The sequence below is a fragment of the Rhinatrema bivittatum genome, chromosome 7 (assembly GCF_901001135.1).
Source record: "Rhinatrema bivittatum chromosome 7, aRhiBiv1.1, whole genome shotgun sequence".
Classification (NCBI taxonomy): Eukaryota; Metazoa; Chordata; class Amphibia; order Gymnophiona; family Rhinatrematidae; genus Rhinatrema; species Rhinatrema bivittatum.
Window position 1 is genome coordinate 65,611,286 of NC_042621.1, and position 25,764 is coordinate 65,637,049.

General features: G+C 41.3%; 1 protein-coding gene across 3 annotated transcripts in view; it reads right to left on the reverse strand.

Annotated features, from left to right (window-relative positions):
• The window catches only part of LOC115095157 (myosin light chain kinase 3-like), a 78,966-nt gene that overhangs the window by 15,886 nt on the left and 37,316 nt on the right, over positions 1–25,764 (reverse strand). For all 3 annotated transcript variants that reach the window (XM_029608463.1, XM_029608462.1, XM_029608461.1), the window contains exons 2-5: positions 23,501–23,591; positions 21,998–22,385; positions 15,738–16,306; positions 11,383–11,488 (exon numbers count right to left, since the gene is read on the reverse strand). In XM_029608463.1, coding sequence (XP_029464323.1) covers positions 11,383–11,488; positions 15,738–16,306; positions 21,998–22,385; positions 23,501–23,591 — 1,154 coding nt within the window. The remainder of the gene's footprint in view (positions 1–11,382; positions 11,489–15,737; positions 16,307–21,997; positions 22,386–23,500; positions 23,592–25,764) is intronic.

Sequence of the window (25,764 nt, forward strand, 5' to 3'; positions counted from 1 at the left end):
TTCAGAGACTCGGTCTGCTGAATTACCTCAGATTCCATAATGTTGGAGCTGCCACTGAAAATGCATACTCCCTGTTGTCTGTATGCCAAGCCTGCTTTATGAAGGAATGTCTAATCATGATTCTCAGAAAACTAAAACCACTACTAACTCCAGCTGATTTCAGAACAGTACTTCAGGCTCTAGTTTTCTCCAGCACTGACTACTATAATGCACTTTTACTATGACTCCCAAATACAACATTAAGACCGCTTCAAATACTTCAGAACACAGCAGCTAGAATACTAACCGGAAAAAGGAGGAGGGAGCATATAACTGAAACCCTGGTGGAACTACATTGGTTACCTATTGAACACAGAATTAAATACAAAGCCCTATGTACCATACATAAACTAATACATGATGAAAAATCGGACTGGCTAAACACAGCATTGCGAGTGCACGTCCCACACAGAAACCTTCGTTCAGCAAACAAAGCTCTCTTATCCATTCCTTCTGTAAAAACTGCGAGACTAACTCAAGTGAGAGAAAGGGTTTTATCTTTAGCAGGCCCCACACTTTCGAACACAATGCCTCTAGAGATCAGATTACAAAGAGATCTCAAAACCTTTAAGAAAAGTTTAAAAACATGGCTTTTAAACAAGCTTTTTATAAAGAGACCGGAGAATAGAAAATATACAGGAATAGGCAGAAGAGCACCAGCACACAGCACTATTCTCAGAATGTGCATTATAACAGTCAATCAACTCTATTTCACAACAAACGTAATTATAAAACACAGAGAATATGAATTTTACCTGTGAATAATACCTTACAGGTACACCTGGTCATGACCTACTTCACTAAACAATCAATTGTCTTTTATGATATATTGTAACTGAACCTTCTGTGGTACCTGTTAGAATATACTACCTTAATTTATGTGCCTACATGTAAACCTTTGTACCTACATGTAAACCGTTGCGATGGTAAATAACTTAGCGATGGTATAGAAAAGATTTTAAATAAATAAATAAAATAAATAAATAATCCTTTTTGAGATGATCTAAGGATATGAGTAGGTTGGTAGAGGTGCAGCAAAGCATTAGACCAAGTGGATGTCTCCCCATTGATAAACTTATTTACGATCATACCAATTTTATATTGAATTTAGCAGGAGACTGGGAGCGAAAGTAGATCCATCTGTACTGGCGTAATATAATCTCTGCGCCTTGCACCTCATATCAATCGGGTGGCTGTGTTATGTATTAATTTGTAGTGGCTTAATAGTCGAATCCGGGACAGAATACACAGCATTGCAATAATCCACTAGTGGGAGAATGAATGCTTAGACCCTTTTTGAAAGTCATTCAGGTAAAGCAGATTTTTTAGGCCATATAGTGTTATAATTAATTTTAATATGCTTGATTTCCACATAAAAGAAAAATATACAATTATAATGTACTGTGATGGATAGAATTTACAAGGAACTGCAGGAGCTATCCCAAGTCACCTCTCTGAACCAAAAAATATGGCGTCAGAGGGAAGCATTATGGATACTGTCAAACTATATTGAGACTAAAATAGCATTGTTCAATAAGCAGGACATTTTTTAACAGCTGAAATTAGCTGACACAGCTAGACATAAAGTTGTTGTAGCTTTTATGGCTCTGACAAGTAGTGTAATCAACCAAGAAGCACATTCTGGTCAAGAAGGCATCTCTGCCAGTACTTGTTCCTCGCCACATCAGCTATGCTGTGATTCTGCCGATTAAAAAGAAAGCAACCATGTGTGTTGGGTAAGAGTATAGTGATAGGAGTATACTACCGTCCACCTGGACAAAATGGTCAGACATGATAAAATGCTAAGAGAAATCAGGGAAGCAAACTAATTTGGCAGTGCAATACAATGGGAGATTTCAATTACCCCAATATTGACTGGGTAAATGTAACATCAGGACTTGCTAGAGATATTAAGTTCCTGGATGTAATAAATGACTGCTTCATGGAGCAATTGGTTCAGGAACCACAAGAGAGGGAGCTATTTTAGATGTAATTCTTAGTGAAACGCAGGATTTGGTGAGAGAGGTAATGGTGGTGAGGCCACTTGGCAACAGTGATCATAACATGATCAAATTTAAACTAATAAATGGAAGGGGGACAATAAGTAAATCTGCAGCTCTAACACTAAACTTTCAAATGGGGAAACTTTGATAAAATGAGGAAAATAGTTAGAAAAAACTGAAAGGTGCAGCTGCAAAGGTTAAAAGTGTTCAACAGGCATGGACATTGTTTAAAAATACAATCCTAAAGGCGCAGTCCATATGTATTCCACACATTAAGAAAGGTGAAGGAAGGCAAAACGATTACTGTCATGGCTAAAAGGTGAGGTAAGAGAGGCTATTTTAGCCCAAAAAATCCTTCAAAAATTGGAAGAAGGATCCATCTGAAGAAAAAAGGATAAAACATAAGCATTGTCAAGTTAAGTGTAAAACATTGATAAGACCGGCAAAGAGAGAATTTGAAATGAAGTTGGCCATAGAGGCAAAAACTCATAATAAAAACTTTTTAAAATATATCCAAACCAAGAAACATGTGAGGGAGTTGGTTGGACCATTAGATGACCAAGGGGTTAAAGGGGCTCTTAGGGAAGATAAGGCCACTGCAGAAAGAATAAATGAATTCTTTGCTTCCGTGTTTACTAATGAGGATGCTGGGGAGATACCAGTTCTGGAGATGATTTTCAGGGGTGACGAGTCAGACGAACTGAACCAAATCACTGTGAACCTGGAAGATGTAGTAGGCCAGATTGACAAACTAAAGAGTAGCAAATCACCTGGACCAGATGGTATGCATCCTAGGGTACTGAAGGAACTCAAAAATGAAATTTCTGATCTATTAGTTAGAATTTGTAACCTATCATTAAAATCATCCATTGTACCTGAAGACTGGAGGGAGGCCAATGTAACCCCAATATTTAAAAAGGGCTCCAGGGGCAATCATGGTAATTATAGACCAGTGAGCCTGACTTCGGTACCAGGAAAAACAGTGGAAACTATCTCAAGATCAAAATCGTAGAGCATATAGAAAGACATGGTTTAATGGAACACAGTCAACATGGATTTACCCAAGGGAAGTCTTGCCTAACAAATCTGCTTTATTTTTTGAAAGGGTTAATAAACATGTGGATAAAGGTGAACCAGTAAATGTAGTGTATTTGGATTTTCAGAAGGCGTTTGACAAAGTCCCTCATGAGAGGCTTCTAAGAAAACTAAAAAGTCATGGGATAGGAGGCAATGTCCTTTTGTGGATTACAAACTGGTTAAAAAGCCAAGAAACAGTAGGATTAAATGGTCAATTTTCTCAGTGGAAAAGGGTAAACAGTGGAGTGCTTCAGGGATCTGTACTTATACCGGTGCTTTTCAATATATATATAAATAATCTAGAAAGGAATACGACGAGCGAGGTTATCAAATTTGCGGATGATACAAAATTATTCAGAGTAGTTAAATCACAAGCGGATTGTGATACATTACAGGAGGATCTTGCAAGATTGGAAGAGTGGGCATCCAAATGGCAGATGAAATTTAATGTGGACAAGTGCAAGGTATTGCATATAGGAAAAAATAACCCATGCTGTAGTTACACGATGTTAGGTTCCATATTAGGAGCTACCACCCAGGAAAAAGATCTAGGCATCATAGTGGATAAAATCATCAGCTCAGTGTGCTGCAGCAGTCAAAAAAGCAAACAGAATGTTGGGAATTATTAGGAAGGGAATAGTTAATAAAACGGAAAATGTCATAATGCCTCTGTATTGCTCCATGGTGAGACCGCACCTTGAATACAGTTCTGGTCGCCACATCTCAAAAAAGATATAGTTGCGATGGAGAAGGTACAGAGAAGGGCAACCAAAATGATAAAGGGGATGGAACAGCTCCCCTATGAGGAAAGACTGAAGAGATTAGGGCTGTTCAGCTTGGAGAAGAGACGGCTGAGGGGGGATATGATAGAGGTCTTTAAGATCATGAGAGGTCTTGGACGAGTAGATGTGAATCGGTTATTTACACTTTCAAATAATAGAAGGACTAGGGGCATTCCATAAAGTTAGCAAGTAGCACATTTAAGACTAATCGGAGAAAGTTCTTTTTCACTCAACGCACAATTAAGCTTTGGAATCTGTTGCCAGAGGATGTGGTTAGTGCAGTTAGTATAGCTGTGTTTAAAAAATGATTGGATAAGTTCTTGGAGGAGAAGTCCATTAATGGCTATTAATCAAGTTTACTTAGGGAATAGCCACTGCTATTAATTGCATCAGTAGCATGGGATCTTCTTGGTGTTTGGGTAATTGCCAGGTTCTTGGGCCTGGTTTGGCCTCTGTTTGAAACAGGATGCTGGGCTTGATGGACCCTTGGTCTGACCCAGCATGGCATTTTGTTATGTTCTTATGTTCTAATCCACCAATCCTATATAAGTAGACCATGGAATGTCCAATAGCATTGCCTGCTTTTGGATCCTGTGCACTTACATGAAGGAGCCGACAGGACCCATGAAAGTCTTAAAAAGGGATAATAAGACAAAGGATGAAGAGCTTGTCTGAAAATGTTCTTGGTATGTCTCTGGACATAGGAGAGCTCAGGGGATTGTGCCCCTTCATTTTAAGCTTATTCTTGCAGCAGGATCATGTCCATGATCCTCTGCTCATTTCAGAGGGATAACTTCAAGGGAAAACACCACTGCCCTTAGGTTAGACATATAAAAGTTTGAGGCCATCAATGTCCTTCTGTTTACCTTTGGCAGGTAATTATCTCCCCCCCCCCCCCCCCCCCTTCATTCTCAGCCCCTTAAATGTTCAGGAATGTCTGGGTTGGGTGGAAGAAAGGAAGCGTATTTACATAACTGCTCTTCAGCATCCAAACTGCTCTTCAGTAAAGTGCGCTCGGCCATGCACACTGTTCAACACACTGTTGGCTGCGTGCTTTCGACTTGCGTCTATTACCCCTTATACTGTAAGGGGTTTAGCATATTGAAAACGGGCAGCCAAACCCTCTGAAAACTAATAGTGCTCATCACATGTAAATGCATGTTGATGAGGCTATTAGTTAGTCATTCAGGATACCAAAAGTAAAATGTGCGGCCAATCTGCATATTTTACACTCAGAAACTAACGCCTGCCCAAGAGCAGGCGTTAATTTATAAACAGCCCGAAAAATGTACAGAAAAGCAGAAAATACTTCTTTACTGTACACCCTTCAACAATATCCTAGCGATATTATGTCGGAGGAACCAAAAATGTTAAAAAAAAAATGTGCCAGCCAGTCTGGTTAGGTGAATGGATGCTCAATTTTACCGGCGTCTGTTTTCCTAACCGATGGCTGTCAACGGGTTCGGAAAACTGACGCTGGTAAAATTGCACAACGGTTTCCTGAACCCGCTGACAGAGCCACCTCTCCTGGGCCAAGGAGGTGCTAGGGGTGTGTAATCATCCCCTGCGCCTCCTTTTAGCGTGACCCTACTCATTTAAATACAGGATCGCGCACCCAGGAGAGTTGGCTGGGCGCGCGTTGGGAGATCAGGCGTTCAACACGGAGCGCCCTTTCTCCTGCGCTTCTGTGAGTGAGTAACCCTTGTATAACGTAGCTGCCTTCACCAGAGAGAGAAAATGAGAAACAGCAGTGAGAACGAAGAGACAGGAGATAGTGTTGCCAAAAATGAAATGGCTTTGAAGGCCCACTTAGGGTGGGATTGGCCACAGTGGTCAGCCAACCTCTGGCCCCCCTTAAAATTCAGTATCTGGCTACTCCCCTGCTCCGGACATTTATGAGGCATCTTTGGACTATATGGATGTCATGAATCTGCTTCCTGCTAAAGTCATTTGTGCTGCTTGGCTGCCTTCATGCTAACCGTGCAGACATTGGAACAACTGGAACTACTTTGAAGAGAGACACCCCCATATTCCTGCAGGGCAAACATAAAACTGGGCTAACTAAATCTTTATGCTGGCTATTCAGATAGCAATATATATGTAAAGTTCAAGTTGAGATTAAGTTGACATAAGATGTTTGGACATGGAGAGGTCAATATTCAAAGTCATTTAGAAGGATAACTCAGGTTATCCATCTAACGCCTAGTTATCCATTCAAATGTTTATTTTTGAATATTGACCTCCAGAACTATTTTCATATAAGAACATAGGAAATGCCATACTGGGTCAGACCAAGGGTCCATCAAGCCCAGTATCCTGTTTCCAGCAGTGACCAATCCAGGCCATAAGAACCTGGCAATTACCCAAACATTAGATAATAAGCAATAGTAGCTTGTGGTCTAACAACAAACCTAAAGCAATGTCTAATGTAAATTGTAACTGTTTTGAGCTATTTTCCTGCCACAGTAAAACACTAATGAACCAAGATGAGCTTGAAAAGGTCTTGCTATCTGATGAGCCAGGTTGTTAATTCTGAGATCTAAACACTTCAGAAATTCTGTGGACCTCATACACCCACAGAAACAAAATAAAAAATAAATAGAAAATATCAACATTATGATTTCCAAGGTCAAAATAGTCAAATATATGGTTACCAGAAATCTGAAAGAAAAAAATGAGTTCATAGATATGTATTTCATTTTAGTATAACAAGTTTAAAAAAATAAAATACATACCAATTCATTAGATAAAGCTATTTTCACCTCTCATGAGTGAGTAAGGTGAAAAGATTTCCAAAGTTTATGAGGGACAAAGTCACACATCAAGGGAAACCTTATCATCAACAAAGGACTAGTTTTAATACAGTACAGTAGTCTCTTTAAAGTACGGATAGGCAACTCCGGTTCTAGATTTCAAGGCCTATCCTTAATGAATATGCATGAGATATATTTGCATACAAATTAACTTCATGCATATTCATTCTGGATATGCTAAAAATCAAACCTAGCTAAGGGTCTCGAGGACCAGAGCGGTCTACCTCAGCTATAGGGTGTCATTTATTTATATTCACTTGATATTCCACCTTTTCTAACAATGAGGCACAAGGTGGATTACAAAGGAAATGGCGCAGATATATAGTACTTTAGGATAAATGCCAGTGACCCTAAATAGGATGAGCATCAGGAACTTGAGGCCCACTGTTATGCACACAGACTGAGTAAAAGGTGCAAGCCTACAGCAATGAAAAGATGGAGTTTGCAGTCATGTGATGGTTTTACTTTTATTTTATTCTTTGTACATTGTTTTACTGTTTTATTGTATCGCCCACCTGAGTTATTTGTAAACCGGCATGATGTGCTGCACGAATGTCGGTAAATAAAAGTTAATAAATAAATAAATAAATAAAAATGTGATGATTTTGGCAACTTTATACGAGACTGCTTTTCACACAGACAAGAAAAAACTGTTTGTTTCTCCATATTAGAGAGTTGTCATCATCTCCCAAATGAGAGGAGAACCCAGGGGTGGCCAGAGGACGGAGCCAGCGGCAAGGGACCAGGTGCTGGATCACTTTGAAAGAGATGAGGGGGGCCGAGCTGCGGGTCTGCTGCGGCCGGCGCGCGTAACAGCCTTATTCTGTGGAAGTTGAAGTTATTTGAGACCATAATGTTGAATGCTTTTATAGAGGGAATTACCATAGTCTACTTGGTTGGTAATTAGGGATGAATGATGGTTATTAGGTCCTGCTGTCCGAAAAAGCTATGTAACTGTCAAAGTCAACATAAATGAGGACCTAACTATGGCCAAAATGTGGCTTTCCATTGTTAGATGATGGTCAAGCTGAACGTCCAGACTGTGTACTGAGTTTTTAGGTTGTAGGACTGTCCCTGATATTGTAGGATAAATGAAAGTGACCTAAACAAGATGTGCATCATGAACCTGAGGCCTGTTGCTATGCACAGACTGAGTAAACCTGCAGGCCTAAAACAATATAAACGTGGAGTTGCAGCTATGCTATGTGATGATTTTGGCAACTTTATATGAGACTGCTTTTCACACAGAGAAGAGACTGTGTTGCTATTTTGTTTCTCCATATCAGAGAGTTGTCTTCACCTTCAAATGACAGGAGAACCTTGGGCACAGGAACTGTGAAACATGTCCTTAGTAAAAACTTTGTATCCATTTTTACATACAGTTAAATGTTGTCCGCAAATAGGTTAACATCAAAACAAATAACAATATCACCTCTTGTTAAGAGCAAAACATTTTTTAGAATATTTGGAAGATTTCACCAAAATTATTTTGGATCTACCTGAGATCTCAATAATTTTGTCTATATATTGACCAGCTTTCTTTTCAAAGAACAATATCTTTTTTTTTTTTTTTTTTTTTTTAAATTTATGCTTTTTCAATAATTAACAATGAGTCACAATATTTCAATATGTACATAACATTATCCAATCTTCTGTAAATAAGTATATCATTATCTAATACAAATTAAATACATCCTGACTAGGACTCTTACATTTATTTGTATAATATAAATCAGGAATATAATGGGATCCAAGATGTTAATGGGAGCATTAATCAAACAATTACCAAATTATAAGAAATCTTTAAGGAGAGGAAAAAAATTTTTTTTAAACTTGCCCGAACTACTGAGATGCCACTGTCTCAGTTTAATAGTTATCCAAAAAAGAACGTAAATGTAATGGGTCATAATATATATACTTATTATTTATAAACATTAAACATTTGCAGGGATATCTTATTGTGATTTTTGCGCCCAGCCGCCTTGCTTCTTGGCACATCTCCAACATCTGTTTTCTGCGTAGTTGAGTATTTCTTGAAAGATCGGGATATATTCTTATTTTCTCGCCATAGAAAAGCTTTTCTCTATTACGTAAAAAACTTTTCAATATTGAATCTCGATCTGATGGAAAAACAAAGGTACACAATACTGTTCCCCGATATTCAATTTGATCTGATGTAGATGTTTCAAGAAAACCAGTCAGATCTGCCCCTAAATCTAAGGGAGCATTTTGATCTACTTGTGTAGATTCTGTTACTCTTGATACAAAATAAATCTTAGAAATTGGTGGAACAGCTTCAATCGGAATTTGTAGGACTTCCAACATATATTTCTTAAATTGATCAATTAGTGGCATTAATTTTATAGAGGGGAAATTTAATATCCTCAAATTTAAATATTTTTGGGAATTTTCCAACAATTCCAGCTTATTTGAGGTATTTATTTCATTTTGTATCATTTTCACTTGGGTTTCTTTAATTTTTGTCACATTCAGTTCAATCTCTTTAATTTTCTTTTCTTGAGCTTCCATCATAGGTTTAACTTCCTTATCTTTTTGTTGGATATTAGTCACTGCCACAGTCAAAGTGGAGATAGCTTTCTCCAAGGCTACTAGTGCGTTCCAAACCACATCCAGAGTTATTACTTGTGGTCTTGTTAAATTGAAACTGAGGTCTGGGCTTACCTCTTTAGTCCGGCAGACCTCCGAGATTTTTTGCATTTCGTCTGCCGGTTCCTCTCCCCCACCATAAACACTCGTGGGCATGTTCTCATCCACCGGATTCTGCCCACTGGCTCTCCGGTGTTCTCCCCGCTCCTCCCGAGCGTCGGCACTCGCCTTCTCACCAACGGGTCCTAACCCGGAAACAGCCGCTGCCGCCTGTGCTCCTGCCAACCCCTCCGGTTGCCGAGCCAAGGCCTGTTCTAGGTTCCCGTCGTGAACTGGGGGAGAGGGAGTATCGGGCCCCCCAGGGCTCAATGATGTTGATGCGTCCAACGGCACCAGGGCGTGCTCCCCACCCGGCGCCAAAGACCTCCTCTCTGGGGTGGAAGTTATAGCTGCGTTGAAGAAGCCCTCGATCTTTGGCTGAAGGGGATCTGGCGAAGCGGGGACTGCGGAATCCAGCCTCACACGCCCCTTCCTCTTGGTATGAGGCATTCTATTTCTTGAAGGTAAGAAAAAACGATCGAGACCGAGGAGCTACTTACAACGCGTCCTCTCCTCAAAACGCCATCTTGGATCTCTCAAAAAGAACAATATCTGAAAAAAAATTTTTAGGATAGTAGGAACGTTTCATATATTATATTTCAGTGACACCATCCAGGTGTTATTTCATAATTTTAATCATTAACGTTCCTTCCTCCATCCATTTTATTTTTGAGCGTGAATAAGTGAATTTAAGTGTTGAATCTCGTTGCAAAAAAAGATTTTTTTTAAAAAAAGCTTTCAATGTCCAAAATGCTTATTAAACTTCTCAATAGACATTTATCAGTGATCACGTACTATGTATGTAAAGAAACAAAGTCTCAGCTTTTTCCATTAGAAACAAAGTTGAACATTATCACAATTTTCTATATAAAAGATGTTCCGGGTAAACAAACTCTCAACTTATCTGCTTCGTGTTGAAAAGCCCGACAAGGCCTCGTTTCAAACCCCGAAGGGTTTTTTCTCAAAGGACGTAATATATATTGTCGATCGGTCGGTATGTTTACCAAAGTAGAATCAATCTGAATTACTCCATAGAGTTATCACCCTTCTCTGTTCCAGCCACAAATAGGTGACATTCAGTGTTAAAGGCTTGGATGATGTCGCCGATAAGGCAGATGGTATATGCTGAAAACAATTGGTGCGAAAGCAGACCCCTGGGGTATTTCACAAGTGAGCTTCCTCATCGAGGAGCTATTTTTGGTCCAAGAGATGGTCAAGGGTCTGTCAGTCAGTAATGACTGAAACTGGTTGCGAACCATCCCTCCTATTCCAATTTCATTTAAGTATTACAAAAGGACTGGGCGGTCAATAATGTCAAACGTCACAGAGAGATCCAGTAAGGCATGAAGAGAGACACCTCTTTGATCTGTATGTAGACAGACATGGTTGACCAAGGCCAGTAGGACAGTTCTCTGACCCATGGCCCTTTTCTGAATCCAGATTGGTGGGAAGTCCAGAAGTTGGTAGTAGATTACCTTACTACTACTACTACTACTTCTTAACATTTCTATAGCGCTACACGACATATGCACTGTGCCGTACAAACATACATACTAGTTTTGATAGGAAGGGGAGGCTACAGACTGGGCAGTAATTGTCCACTGTGTTTGAATCTGAAACAGGTTTATTTTTTTAAGATTATGCTTTATAGAAAAAGAAGGATTAAGGTAAAACTGTTTTAATACAAGTCAGGGCATATATATATATAGGAAAGTTCCCTTCCATTCAGCTGGTGCTTTACTTCTATAATCTCTTGCTGTAAATGTGAGTTTGTATAGATAGGTTAACACACTTTAGATTCTCAATGTTTTCTTAGCTGCTATGCAATAAACAATGAATAGCAACATCACTAAAAACATTCCCTTCCTGTTGGTCTCAGTGACGTCTTCACAGACCATCTATCGTACATGCTGTTAGTTACTGTCCATGTCATTCATAGCAACACATCACAACTACACTTACCCTCCTAATACTTCATGCTGGCATATTGCGTAGCACGTGGTCAACGGCGCTGGTTTGACACTCACTATCCGATGGACAAAAGGAGCAGGTGGAGGGGGACTGTCATCTAAGCAGAGAGAATAGTTTAGAATGGTATTTGTGAACCATTAACCAAGCAAATAGTTGTCAAGACAATCTAGTACATGCTTTCTGTTTATTAAGAAACATAAGACTTGCCATGCTGGGTCAGACCAAAGGCGCATCAAACTCAGTATCATGTTTCCATCAGAAACCAAGCCAGGTCACAAGCACCTGGCAGGATCCCAAAAGGTAAATAGATTCCATGCTGCTTGTCCCAGTGATATAGCAGTGGATTACCCCAAATCCATTTTAATAATAGTTTATAAACATTTCCTCCAGAAACTTGTCCAAACCTTTTTTAAACCCAGCTACACTAACAGCTTTCACCACATCCTCTGGCAATGAATTCCAAAACTTACTTATGCATTGAATAAAAAAACATTTTCTCCTATTTGTTTTAAATGTACTACTTAGTAACTTCATTGCATGTCTCCTATTGTTTTCTATCAAGTATTTGGATTTCTGCTTTGAGATGCTTCATTCTTATTTGTAAGACAGTGCTCCGGTGCTTTTCAAGTCTTGGCCTCAGGGCCCCCAAAAAGATCTCGTTTATAGACTATCCACAAGGGATAGTCATGAGATTCATTAGCACACATTTTCTCTGCTAAGGATCGGATTAATTTTCATATTTTGGTGTGACAGCCTCCTGGCATTTGCTATACTTTATTTTGGAGAATGTTCTAGTACTGGGAGGTTCCTAAGAAGCAGTGTCACTTAGTAGCAGGGAGGTACATCCCCCAAAGGGGGGGGCGGTCAACAAGAGGGTCGCAGGGACTCCATGAGTCACAGGGAGGAGTTCAGTTCTTGGAGTTAACAGGACGGGGAGAGTCAGCAAAGGGGCTGCACTCTGCCTCGGGGCTCCAAAAATAATCCATAGGAGAAGGGGGGGGGGGATTCTCTTTCTGCAAAATTCATGGGGTTGATCGGGAGATCCAGCCCTGGAACAACAGGGAGAGGATTCGTTCCTGGCAAGCCAGCCATCTTTGAGTCATTTTTTGTACAAGAGGATTCGTTAGCATTGTTGAGGAGGTCTGAAGATCCAGAATCCTTTCTGTATATAATAAGGGAGTCCAGTATGAAACTGAAAGAGACCTAAGCAGCAAAAGGAACTGTGACTGTAGATGGGAGTTCTGATGACTTGAAGAACCGTGTCCTGCTTTGAGTTGCTCTGATCTGTGATTGTCGTTTATGTTCTTTACCTGATTAAACTTTTAATACTGGTTTTTTTTTTTGGGGGGGGGGGGGTTGTGAGATCCTCTAGGGCCCTACCAGTTATCCTGGAGGGCCCTAAGATCTCACTCAATCTGCAGTCCCCCAACCCTGCAACAAGTAGGTCAGTGCTCAGTAATGACTGGAAGTATGAAACCTTTTCCAAAGGAGGGGTTACATTGGTTATCCTGAAAACCAGATCAGTTTGTGGTAAGAACCACTAGTTTGTTCTGATCAACAAGTTATTGGGTACCAGCTGGCATATAAATCTATAGACACTAAGGGAGAAGGTACAGTAATGGGAGAATGAGATCTTGGCTTTGTCTGTTTGTTCGTTCTGACTTCCAGATTACATTTGCTCAGTTTATGAGTCGCAATCACTTTCTTATACTCTTTGTTAATATAAAGAGAAAAACAGGATAGGAACCACAGAAGTGTTATTTCTGTTGCTGATGCCTAAGTTGGCTAGAGTGGTTTATTTCATCAGAAAAATGCTAGTCCTAGATAATGACTTCTATGTGAAAAAAACACGAACCTACTGACTTTCTAAGAGAAAAAAGCAGAAAGAAAACCAGACATGAACATACATTCCCAAAGCCTAAAGTCATGTGTCGATAATCTACTCCCAGATCTGCTCTTAATAAAGAGGAGACAGCCAGCTGGAAACACAGTACGCCCAGAACGCTGATTTCATAACATGCATTTGCACATGAACTAGTGAAACATGTTTCAGCAGCAGATGAGTAAAAACAACTGACCAGAAAATTCTAGAAAACAAATCACTTAAGTCATTTAAGCCCTGTTTTGGAACGTGTCACGACTGGGGGACCGGATGGAAAATGGGGATTTCCCCAAAAGGGGAGGTACAGGAACTCAAGGCAAAGCAGAGCAGGGCCTTCCACCTGACCAGCCACCTTGGGTTGAGCCCGCAGGTTCTGGCGGCCGGCAGGACTTTGCCTGGAGCTGGAGACAAGATGGGCCTACAGGCAGGGCAGGCACTGGAGATGAAGCAGACACAGGTAGTGAGACAGGGAACCAGAGGCAAAGCTGGAACTGGAGACAGGGACTGACAGGACAAGACTAGGACTGGACAGGGTCACAAGAACAGGGCAAAGAATGTACAAACACAGACTAACAGGAAACTAAGGCAAAGCAAGACATACATAAGGCAAGAAAAGGCATAAACAGGCAAGGAAGCCTGAGCAGGCCACAAGGCAAAGCAGAGTGAAACTAGGAGGCCCAAAGGCTACAAGGCAGGCCAAGGAGGCCACAAGGCAAGGTGAGACAATGCAAGGAGCCTAGGTGACTCGATAAAGAGGCACAGAGTTGTGGAAGAGGCAGAGCTAAATAGGATTGGCCTTGCTGAGTCATGGGACCATCGAGAAGGTGGCTAGAGCAGGAGAAAGCATGGCTCTGTGAGGACCTCTGCTGGTGAGGAGGCTGCCAGAATTGTTACAGAATGTATCTTATCATTTCAATTTCTGAACAAGACTGTAGAGGAATGAAATTTAAATTCACATAAAAATAAAAGCCAGTGATTAGTTAACCAAAAGGCTATCATCTCATAGTTGCACATAATTGGTGTAGGCTTAAAGAGGAGCAGAGGTCTATAAGTGCAACTTTCTTCTAATTTCCCAACAAGTAATCACATGGGGAATCTACAATAAGATGCATCCATTCAATAATACAGCAGGGTTCATATCTGAATAAGGTACAATTTGGATAAAGGCTTAACGAGCTCAGGGATAGAGCTCGTTATGAGCACCAATAAGGTGGGACAGAAAGATAGTTAAAGTGACTGCTATACAGACAGACTGGGTGGAGGCTCAGTTTGACAGGAGAGTTCTATTTCAGCTTCTGGGTCTGAATGCTGCTTGAAAGAGCCAGGTTTTCAGTAGTTTACTGAAGCACAAAGTAATTGGCTCTTGTGTCAACTCTGCTGGAATCATTGTACTCTGGTTAACTGGCAAGGATCTCTTCCTGGGACTTCCTGCAGCTACCCCCATACCAGATTGCAGAAGAGAAAACATAACGATGAAAACCTGCCAGAGCTACCACAATGAGTCCCCCTGCACAACTCCTGGCTTTGTGTTGTTTTGCAATCATTTTCCAAACAAAACCTTTTAGTTGCTTCATCGAGCACCTTGCCTGTCTGTATTGACTGGACCGTACGCCCCAAGGAGTTTAATCCCATTTACAATAACTCTTCTCTGTCACAGCATCGCTGTCATACCCGAGTCCTCCTATCTGTTTTTTCATTGTGTGTGTCCTGTCTGTCTGTCTTGATTAGAATGGAAGCTCCAAGGCATAGGGACCATCCATTATTGGAGGGGGAATTTTTAAACTTTGTGTATAAATTAGTTGGCAAATACATACATAAATTACATCAATTTTCAAAGTGGACTTGCACGCATAAATCCACTGTGAAAATTATCCCAGCAAAACTGCATGCACATGATTACAGTTTTGTTGAGAGAATTACATTCCTTTGAAAAATGACCCTTCCTGGTATGCGCCTAACAAATCATGATAATAATAATATTAATAATGACCCCCTCCTGATCTCTCACAAAAAAGGGAGATTCTACCAATCTGTTGCCACTTTTTTACACTGAGCTGAGAACAAAATGCACCGGGCTTGCAGAGAACCTGAGAAAAAGAGATTCTGGCCTTATTTTGGTAGTAAGACTAATTTACTGGTTCCTTGCACATGTATGATACAAAATAGATCTGAGCTATTATTAATAGCAGTCTGATAATGTGCAAAAGTACATTCAGTAATGCTTCATGGATTATTGACCAAGGAGAATTATATGAAAGCCCCCAGATTAATGGGAGCTCTTACTCATCTTGTTTGTCTTTGCTGACACATGCCTCAGTCCTTTAGAGATTAATAAAGTACATTGGTGAGCGATGCAAAAATATCCATGTACCTCTGGAATTTTCTTAGCGCTGCAGCTTATCAATACCTGTGTGGATGTGTATAAACTCAGCTTGCCATGCATTTTTGCAAACAAAACACTTACCAATGACAAGTGCATCTGTCCCAGATGCTGTGCTGTTGTCCACAGCCTGCCCTTGAGCTACACATTGACTTGTCTCGTTCTCCATCCTGTCTGTAAGTGGGGTTTCTGACTGTGGCTTTTGGTGGCCACTATCTTTAGCCAGTAGTTTGGTTGCCTCAGGTGGTTCTTGCAAGCTTTGTCCCGGGCCAGCAGCCTCACTCCTCCTGTCCCTGTCGCTGCTGCTTAGATGAGTCAGAGCCTTGCACTTGTGGTCGGCTTTCTCCTTGACCACCTTCTCCACCGAAGGCTTGCAAAAGTGTGTCTGAAGCTTTCCCTCTTTCAGCACTTGTGGATCTTGTTTGCCTTCAGACCTTGCCTCTTTCTCTTCCGTCTGGGGATCTGTCCTGCTGTCCTTATGGCACTTGCTGTGCTTTAGTTTCTCCTGGCAGCGTCCATCCTCTTGGGCCTCAGCACGTAGACGCAGTGGGCCTTTTTCCTTTGTGCATTCGCCTACCATGTTGTCTTGGCTTTTCACGCTGGTCGTTGATATCGTCTCTCGTGCGTCAGCTTTCGGTGCGGTGCTGGAAAACCTGCAAATCAAATGCTTTCTTATTATGCAGCTAACATACCAGGGTTCACTTAGAAGAGTAGAAAGGGTGCATTTTATTTTAATAATCTTTTGGTGTGGTGGCTTGAGTGCAGCTCTGTAAATCCAGTGGAGAGGAGAGAACCCAGGTTTGAGTTCTATCTCCACTTCACACCTCATTTAGCACCATCTCTGGTGCTTGTGCCAAGACTGTGAGCTCTGCACAGGGAAGGGACTTTGCAAGCGTAAACATATCTAATATTATAAAAATATCATCATATATCATGCACTTCATTTATAAGGGTGCTCTTAAGAGCATCCCATAGTAATTATTCATAAGTAAACAGAATGCTAGCTGCACTGTTAAACTTACAATCTGAAAAAGCTGTGCAAGTTTATTCCTTTCTCTATATATATTTATTTTTATAGATTTACAATGTATATCCATTGGGCATCTTCAAATGCACTATTAGAGAGGGGGGTCTCTTCTAGCTTGCAAACCTCCGATTGCACCTAAACTGCACATCTAGTTTTCCATATCTCTTTCTGTGTTTTTCTGCTCTGCTTGAATTATCTTAGCTAGAGCTCCTACACAAATGGTAGTTTAAGCCCTTTGATGATGTCATTTTGCATGGGGAGTATTGTTTTAAGGGTAGACAGAAACAGTCATGCCTGTCCTCAACAAGTAGCAGCACAGTGGAAACATTTACATTATCGCAGTATTTCTCAACTTGGCGCAGTATTTTTTTTTTCCCCGGCAGGAAGTTGTAGGCATCCATTTCCAGGTTTTCAACCTTTTTGTGTCGATTACTGCACCAAAACAACAAGTATTTCCAAAGCTTTCTCTTCTCATCCCAGAGATTCATATATACCTCCTTCAGCTCTGAGCAGAATGGTATCGCCCACAATGTACCTTGAGAGACTTAGTTTAAAAAAAAAAAAAAGGAAAACTATCAAACAAGACATTAGAAAATCAACAAAATGCCTGCGATACAAGTGAAGGTAAGGAATTTTATTTTTAAGATTTTCACTTTTTTGTGATCTTTCTTTTAAAGACGACTCATCAGCTGCCTACAATAATATCCACCAATAGAAAAAAAATATTATACAGCCAAAGTGTTTTGGAAAGGAGGGGGATCTTTTTCCTCCTTTTTTTTTTCACAAAAGTCTCTACCATTCACTTTTCCACAGACAGCACGCCCAGTTGGCTCGGGATAGCTAACCGGCCTGAGAGGCATCTCTTTCAAGGTGCATCCTCAGTACTATTTCTTGGCAGCCTTCTTCCTTCCCTCACTGGGCCTAATGGTCCATGGTGCACCTAGGCCCAATGGGCTGTGACAAATGAGGGATCTGGATCCAGATCCCCTGAATCACAATATGAGCTATTGAGCCAGCCCAGAAATCCTACTGTTTTTTATGAATTTCTACCACCGAGTTTCGCCCATGGCTAATGCTTTCATTAGACAAATAGGCAATCACCTAGAATTTTGTCCCAAGGAGAGAAAATGCAACACAACTCAACAGAATCACCTCCTGCCCAGAAATAACATCTGCGTTCAACATTTAAACTGTGAGAAACCACTTGGCCTATGGATCTTGGATTTAGGGCATGGATTCCCCTCAATAAGGAGGCAGTGAGGGTGTGGAATGATTCTAAGATCCTTGGGTTAGGAAGACAGATTACAGCATAATTTTCAAAGGAAAATGTAAATGTAACTGTGAGGGAGTCTATAGGAAACTCCTTCAGATCACCTTAAGGGAACAGGCACAGCTATCTCGCCTGGTCTTCCTTAAGATCCAGACTCACAAGGAATTCTGGGTGAAAGGTGACTCCACCAGCGTACAAGAACTCAGGGCCTCAAAGAGTTAGAGAGGCCCCAGGGAGCAGGGATTAAGTCAGCCTATGCTAAAACCTCCTTTGGTAGCAGAGAGGAGGCTGGGAACTACAGGCCAGTTAGCCTCACCTCAGTGATGGTAAAATTAATGGAGACGCTGCTGAAAGAAAGGATACTGAACTATCTACAATCCGGTAGGCTGCTGGACCCGAGGCAACATGGATTCACCAGAGGAAGGTCCTGTCAGACAAATCTGATTGTTTTGTTTGGGTGACTAGAGAATTGGTTTGAGGAAGAGCACTCAATGTCATCTATTTGGACTTCAGTAAAGCTTTTGATATAGTCTCACACAGGAGGCTTGTGAACAAAATGAAAAACTTCAGACTGAGCGTTGGCAGAGTGGATTAGAAATTGTTTGACTGATAGGAGACAGCATGTAATTGTAAATGGAACCTACTCTGAAGAGAGAGCCATGTTAAGTGGAGTGCCACGGGGATCAGTATTGGGACTGGTTCTGTTCAATATCTTTGAAAGCAACATTGTGGAATGGAGAGAAGGAAAAGTTTGTCTATTTGCAGATGATACCAAGATCTGTAACAGAGTGGACATGCCGGAAGGACTAGAGAGAATGATAAGTGATTTACGAAAGCTTGAAGAGTGGTCGAAGATTTGGCAGCAGGGATTCAATGCCAAGAAATGCAGAGTCATGCATCTGGGACACTGTAATCCAAAAGAGCGTTATGAGATGGGGGGGAGGAGGCTGATGTCCATGGACCAAGAGCGGGATCTTGGGGTAATAATTTTTTAAAATGCCGATGTAATGTGACAAGGTGATAGCTAAAGCCAGAAGAATGCTGGGCTGCATAGAAAGAGCAATAACCAGTAAGAAAAAGGAAGTCCTGATGCTCTTATACAGGCCCTTGGTGAGGCCTCACCTAGAGTATTGCGTTCTGGAGCCCTTATCTCAAAAGGGTTAGAGACAGGATGGAGGCAGTTCAGAGAAGGATGGCCAAAATGGTGTGGGGGTTAGTATTAGAAGACCTATGAGGAGAGACTGAAGGATATGAATATGTATACCCTGGAAGAGAGGAGCTGCAGGGGTCATATGATACAGACCTTCAGATGCCTGAAAGGTTTTAATGATGTGCAAATATCAAATCTTTTCCGTTGGAAAGAAATCAGTAAAATTAGGAATTATAAAATTAAACTCTAGGGAAGATGTCTCAGAACCAATGTCAGAAAATATTTCTTCACGAAGAGGGTGGTGGATGTCTGGAATGCTCTTCCGGAGGAGGTGGTGAAAACCAAAATAGTGAAAGAATTCAAAAGGGCATGGGATAAATACTGTGGATCCCTGAAGCCTAAAGGATGGAAATGAAGAAAAGAGAACATAGAGTAACCTGATGGTGCAGTGGTTATTACCCTTAACCAATAAGCCTTGATAGTGTTGATGTAACTCCATCATTACTTCAACAGCAGGGGTAAAAGGGGAATTGGATTCATACAGCAACCAACGAGGGCTCCAACGTTTACAATCTGGGGAAACAAGTATGGGGGTAACTTGCTGATGCGGCGGTTGCTACCCTTAACCAATAAAACTGGTACTTTGATGTAACTCAAACATTGGTCTCTGCTTCAACGGCAAGGCATAACGGGGAACTGGATTCAACAGCAATCAATGAGGACCCTGACTTTTATGGTCTGGGAAACTGATAAGCATGGGGTAACCTACACGGCACAGCAGATACTACCATAAGCTTACTGGGCAGACTGGATGGACCATTTGATCCTTTTCTGCCGTCATTTCTATGTTTCTATATGTGTATTACCTGAACTTGAGGTGAGCTGCATTTTTGTTTTAATTTGCTTTGCACTGTAAATAAATTGCACATAAAGGAAACAGCCAGAGTCTGCCTCCTTATTCCTTCTTGCTTTTACCCAAGCCGCTATCACCCAAGTCACCTCAGTAACATACTATTGTAGCAATTTTCCAAAGCCCATTTACCTGCATTAAGTGCACTTAACATGGGTAAAACCTATTTTCAAAGGCTTTGGAAAATTGCTACAATATATGCTATTGAATTTTCAATAGGTTTTACCCATGTTAAGTGTACTTAATGCAGGTAAATAGTCTTTTGAAAAATTGGTACATTAGTATGTTACATTTACATTTTTCTTTGAAAATTGCCTCCATAGTGTTTATATCTGAAGGCCAAGGGTACAACTAGAATTCCTTCTGTGTTTCTGAAACTGTGGGTTTCTGCTCTGCCACATGACTTCTACTCTGGAAAGACATGTGTAACCCCTGTGAAGTGTCTGTGGACTTGTAAATAAATTAGATGTGCTCTGGAAGCGCATTTAACAGCATCTGTGTGAACGTTGTATCCGCGTAGCACGACAGGAGCTGTGCGGTCACAGAGTCTGCAAGGGTTTTCTGATAGTACACAGGGAGGAAAAGGATTTCCTATCTCCACTTAAACATCTGCTGGCGCACGACTATTTCAAAGCCCTGGGGCATCGCACTCGCAATCTCAGGTAACATCTAAGTCAGGTCAGAGAATGGGATTTGGGAACGCGGAGAGGCCCAGGGCTTTTGATATAATTTCCACTGAGCCCAGGCTTCAGGGCATCCCCTCTAGAAAGCCCCTCCTGCCAGAAGCTGCTTCCTTCGTTATAAGGCCCCAGAGCCATGACGCCTTAACTACAGCGTCCCTTGATTTTGCCGGATTCTCAAAGAGTTGAAATTAATGTAGTACTATTGCTTTGATTACCAACAATTCACAGTTTTAGCCCTTCTTACCTCGTATAAAAAAAAAAATTATTTTACGATGAGTCCCATCTGAGGATTGTAGTGGACACTATTGACATTTTGACAGTTCAGACTCCTCCTGCTCATCTACAAGTCCATTCCTTCTTCTCTTCCCTCTCTCCTTTCTCCCTTCCTCATGGCCTCCTCCCATCAGGCAGGCTGCTGTAATCTACGCCCTTCTCCAGCTTCATGCTTTTCATCTCCATGCACGGAACGGCCTCTCTGAGCTGGTGCATCGTGCTCCCTCTCAGGCCATATTCAAATCTCACCTAAAGACTCACCCCTTTTTCAGACTTTTCTTTTAAATCTTAACCCTGGCTCTCCCTGATTATGGCCTTATGGATTGTAATCACTGGATTATGGCCTTATGGATTGTAATCCATAAGGCCATAATCCAGTGATTCTCAGGAGATGGGTCGGGACACTGTGTCACAAGGTGTGTCTCTAGCTTGTGACACAGTGTCTCTAGCTTTCTGTTCTTTGCAGTCTATCTCTTCCAGTTATCCCCATGTTAATCCCCCATGTTTAAACCATGTTACTTGATCCAAGTTTGCTCATCCTTGTTTTAATGTAATGCATTCTCTTGCACAGGTTTTTTGTTATAATGTAAACCGAAGTGATTTGTAACTTGTTACAAGAATATCGGTATATAAGATTACTAAATAAATAAATAAAAGAATCATATTTTCTATAATACACTTCCCAAAGCCTCTTGTTTGGCTGGTCTATGTGTCTTGACTTGACTTATGGGGAAAATTTTGGTACCATTTGTTTAATGCTTATTTCATTTCTAACGTCTGCGGAAACAAAACCAACATTAAAAAAAAACAAAACTGAAAAATAAAGACAGAGGGCCTCCCCAGCCCCCCAACTGAGCCCCATCTCACCCACCCTTAAAGTGTCTGATCTATGGGAGTCCTCCACTGTCTGGTTCCCATCCTTGAGACCTAGCTCCGACGTCTCTTTGGTGCATGACTGTTAGAGCTTATAGAAAATGATAAGTAGCGGCAGGACATCATCACGGCACGTTATTTCAGGGACTGCCCATTACCTTGGAAGCAGCGGGTGACAATCTGCCTTCGGGGCGCGCGGGGAGGACGCGGAAGAGGCGGCGTGCGGGAAGGAAGTGCCGGGGGCGGGAGCGGCTTTGCCGGGGCTGCCTTCCGACGCGGCTCTGCGCGGCTTCGCTTCCTCGTGGGCGGCTGGGTTCTGGCGCCCGCTGGGATCCGGATCTCCCGGGGGGTCCCTGTCTTTCTTTGAGGCTTTCCCGTGGGCGTCCCTGGGGCTGCTCGTCCCTTCAGGTGGTCTGACCATTTGCGGGTCGGGCTGCTTTTTTTCCGGCGGAGGACCAGAGTCAGCATCAGAAACCTCTGTGGTGCGCCAGTCTACCTGTTCACATTTCCCATTGTTTCCGTCCAATTTCTTCCCTGTTTTGGGCTCTAAATAGAACACAGCATTCATCAAGGGTGTAAGAGAGAGGAAGGTAAGGGGACGAGTACTATCATCATCATCAACATTTAAAAAGATATGGAACAATATTCCTCTCTAGAACAGTAAGGAGGAAATGGAGAAGTTCCTTAAATTCCTGCAGTTTTACCAGTCAGCTTATCTACATAAGAGAATGTACCGTACGATCCTTTTTTTTAAATAAATGAGTCTACACAAACGCAAAACAGTATTATTACATTATTCCCTTTCATGTCTACGTTGGGCCCTGATCTGTGTGTGTTTTTTTTTAAAGTTGCCACTTGGAATATCACAGCTCTAAGAGTCTCCCGGCTTTAGTTAATACATGTTCACTTCATCCGTGCACGCACTGCAATTCTTCGTAAACACGGAAGTATTAAAAATAGCAATAGTGTCTCCGAACCCGCTAATGAAAGAGGTTATAGAACATTACTGCGGGCTGTCAGGAAAGAAGGACATGCAGTGTCCTTCACCGCAGTCTGCCTGTACCCTGCCTACAAAATAAAACAAAAACTCCCTTTAAGTCAGACAAAAGCCCAACAGTTTTATGCTTTGCAAAGGGCTTGCAAGTGCATAGAATTTCTTTGTGAACATTTAAAAAATAAAATCTACCTGTATTTAAAAAGAAATGTATAAATATTTCAGCTGGGAAAAAATAATCGATGTATGATTGCTGGCCCAAACCCAGATATTTCTGGTGGAAATAATTGATTGGTGGGCGGGGCTTAGTGGAATTACTGGCTGATGGGTGGGGATCTTATATAAATAACAGACGGATCAGTGGAGTTTAGCGGACCTCCCCAAATGACAGGAGGAACATGGAACCCCAAATCACGATTAATTTGCCATTCTTTCTTTTTAAATATAACATCTTTTAGGTGCAACTCACGCTGCCTGCTATGCTAAGGTGAAGAGCTGACACCACAAGTTCCAGGCGACAGCAGAATCCCTTCCCCCGCCCCACAAATCCGGAACCTTCTTTTGTAAAATATTCTAAAAATATCTACTTTCTTAATATTTTTCCCCCTCCAGATCGACTTTCACCGCAGCTGGCCTACCGGCAGATGTTGGCAACCGCGGCACTTACCTTCCACAGCCCTGCGGACGTCCACCTGGACCCCTCGGCTGCTAAGGGCATTCTTTGGCCTTGTGCCTTTTACTTCAGGTTTATCTTTGATCTTGTGAGGAAGAAAAAAAAAAAGTAACACATTACCCCAAGTCTCGGACCCACGATGCACATAAGGCAAAGCGCACCAGTTGATACAAAAAAAGAGAAGGCCAACAAACTTTCTCCCCCTCAGGAAAACAAGCTCAGGGGCAGAGGGGAAGACATTTTGAAAACAAAAATGACTTTAACTTTTCTATTCATTTTCACTCTCTCCAGATTGCCACAGGTTGCAAACTATTACCTTATATTATCTCTGAATGATAAATTATACCTCGGAGTCGGACACGAGCATTTTTCTCCAGATCCATGCAATTGTCATCCCTTCATACCTTTTTTCGTTTTGCGATCTGTTCTGCATCTGATCCACCCCAAATTTTCAGCACATGGTGGCTCCACGAAGATCATGACAGGGCTCGTTTTTTAAGGGGGACCCATGTATTCCATGAATTTACATGTTCAATTATGCCTTTTAAGCATTTCAAAGTGGATTGCATTCAGGAACCGTAGGTCTTCTGCCACCTAATAACATTTTTTTTTTGTTTTCTATCTGATCCACATCAAAACTTTCAGGGCCTGTCAGGGGAGGACATAAGGGCTTTGACAGGGTTAATATCCTTTTCATTAACTTATTCCACTGAAATGCACAAGGAAATACTCCTCCGATTATCGTTTTCACATCAGATTTTCAAGATGAGTCAGTGGATCCACAAGGACTATCACAGGAAGTTTTTGGGTGATCCACATATTCCATGAATACGTATCCGCGATTATCTTACCTAGTAATTTTTTTTTTTTTTGACAGTTGCACCGTCTAATAACTTCGGGGTTTTCCATCTGATCCAAACCAAATTTTCAGGCCACGTCATGGGGATATGAGGATTCTGAACGGGATGGCTTTTTTTTTTTTATATATAAATTCCACATATCCCATGACCATGCATATACAATTGTTGCCCCTAACATCTTTTTTGGGTTTTTCATCCAATCTACATGGGGAGGAGTAGCCCAGTGGTTACAGCAGTGTCCTGTGAACCAGGAGACAGGCGTTCAAGTCCCACTTACACTCCTTGTGACATTGGACAAGTCACTTTACCCTCCATTGCCTCAGGTACATTTACTAAGCATTTTTCCCATAGACACAGAATGGGAGATAAACCTTAGATTGTAAACCCTCTAGGGATAGGGAAATACGTAAGTACCTGAATGTAATCCACTTTGAAGTGCTGTGAAAAGCGGAATATAAAATTCTAAATATTATCAGGACATTTCAGGGGATCTACAAGGATCATGGAAATGGTATATTTGGGGAATCTATGTATTCTACCCATATGTAACCCAATCACACCACTTAATTTCTTTTGGGTTTTGCATCCAATCCACACCAAATTTTCAGCAGATGCTAAGGGGGGGTCTAAGAGGATCATTACAAGGGAATTTTTTTGGGGGGGGATCATCCACATATGAGGATCATGAAAGAGGTATTGTTTTGGAGGGGAGGGGGAGGGAAAGTCACATACTCTGAATATGCACACACATTATGCAATAACTTTTTCATTTCGCATCCCCTCCACACCAATTTTTCCAGAGATTTCCGGGACACCAAGAGGAGCTGGGACACAGAATTCTTTCCCAGCTGCACACAGGCACTTAGGTGCGTGCACATTCTGCTGAAGAGGCTCCCTTCATTCTGTGCTGATCCATATCTCAGGTTCTTTCCAATTAAAAATCATTTTCAGTGCACTGCAATTTAATAGTGATGCACATTTTGGGTATCTGGTCCTAAAAGAAGGCTTGTAAGGGGATCGAAGGATGAGATCCCATTAGGAAAACAGATACAGTCTTGCTGATGTGTTTTAATGTGCTTCTTTTAACCTTGAAAATTTTAAAAATGCTGGGCTTTTAAAAGCATGTTTGAGTCTCCCTTACCTTGTAAAGGGAAAAAAGAGTTGTCGCTATTGAGGAAAGACAATATTTAGCATATAAATATAAAACCATGATGAGAAAAATGTTAAATTTGCATTACAACAAAAAATGTTTGCAGATAATTCAGCTAGAAGTTAAAACTAACCAAAACATTAGCATTCCCCAATTTTTCTTCAGGTTGCTATTTCATCCCTGAAGGGATAATAGTGTTTGAAGCTTTTGAAGGCTCCTTCCAGTCAGCTACACCCACTCTTACTAAT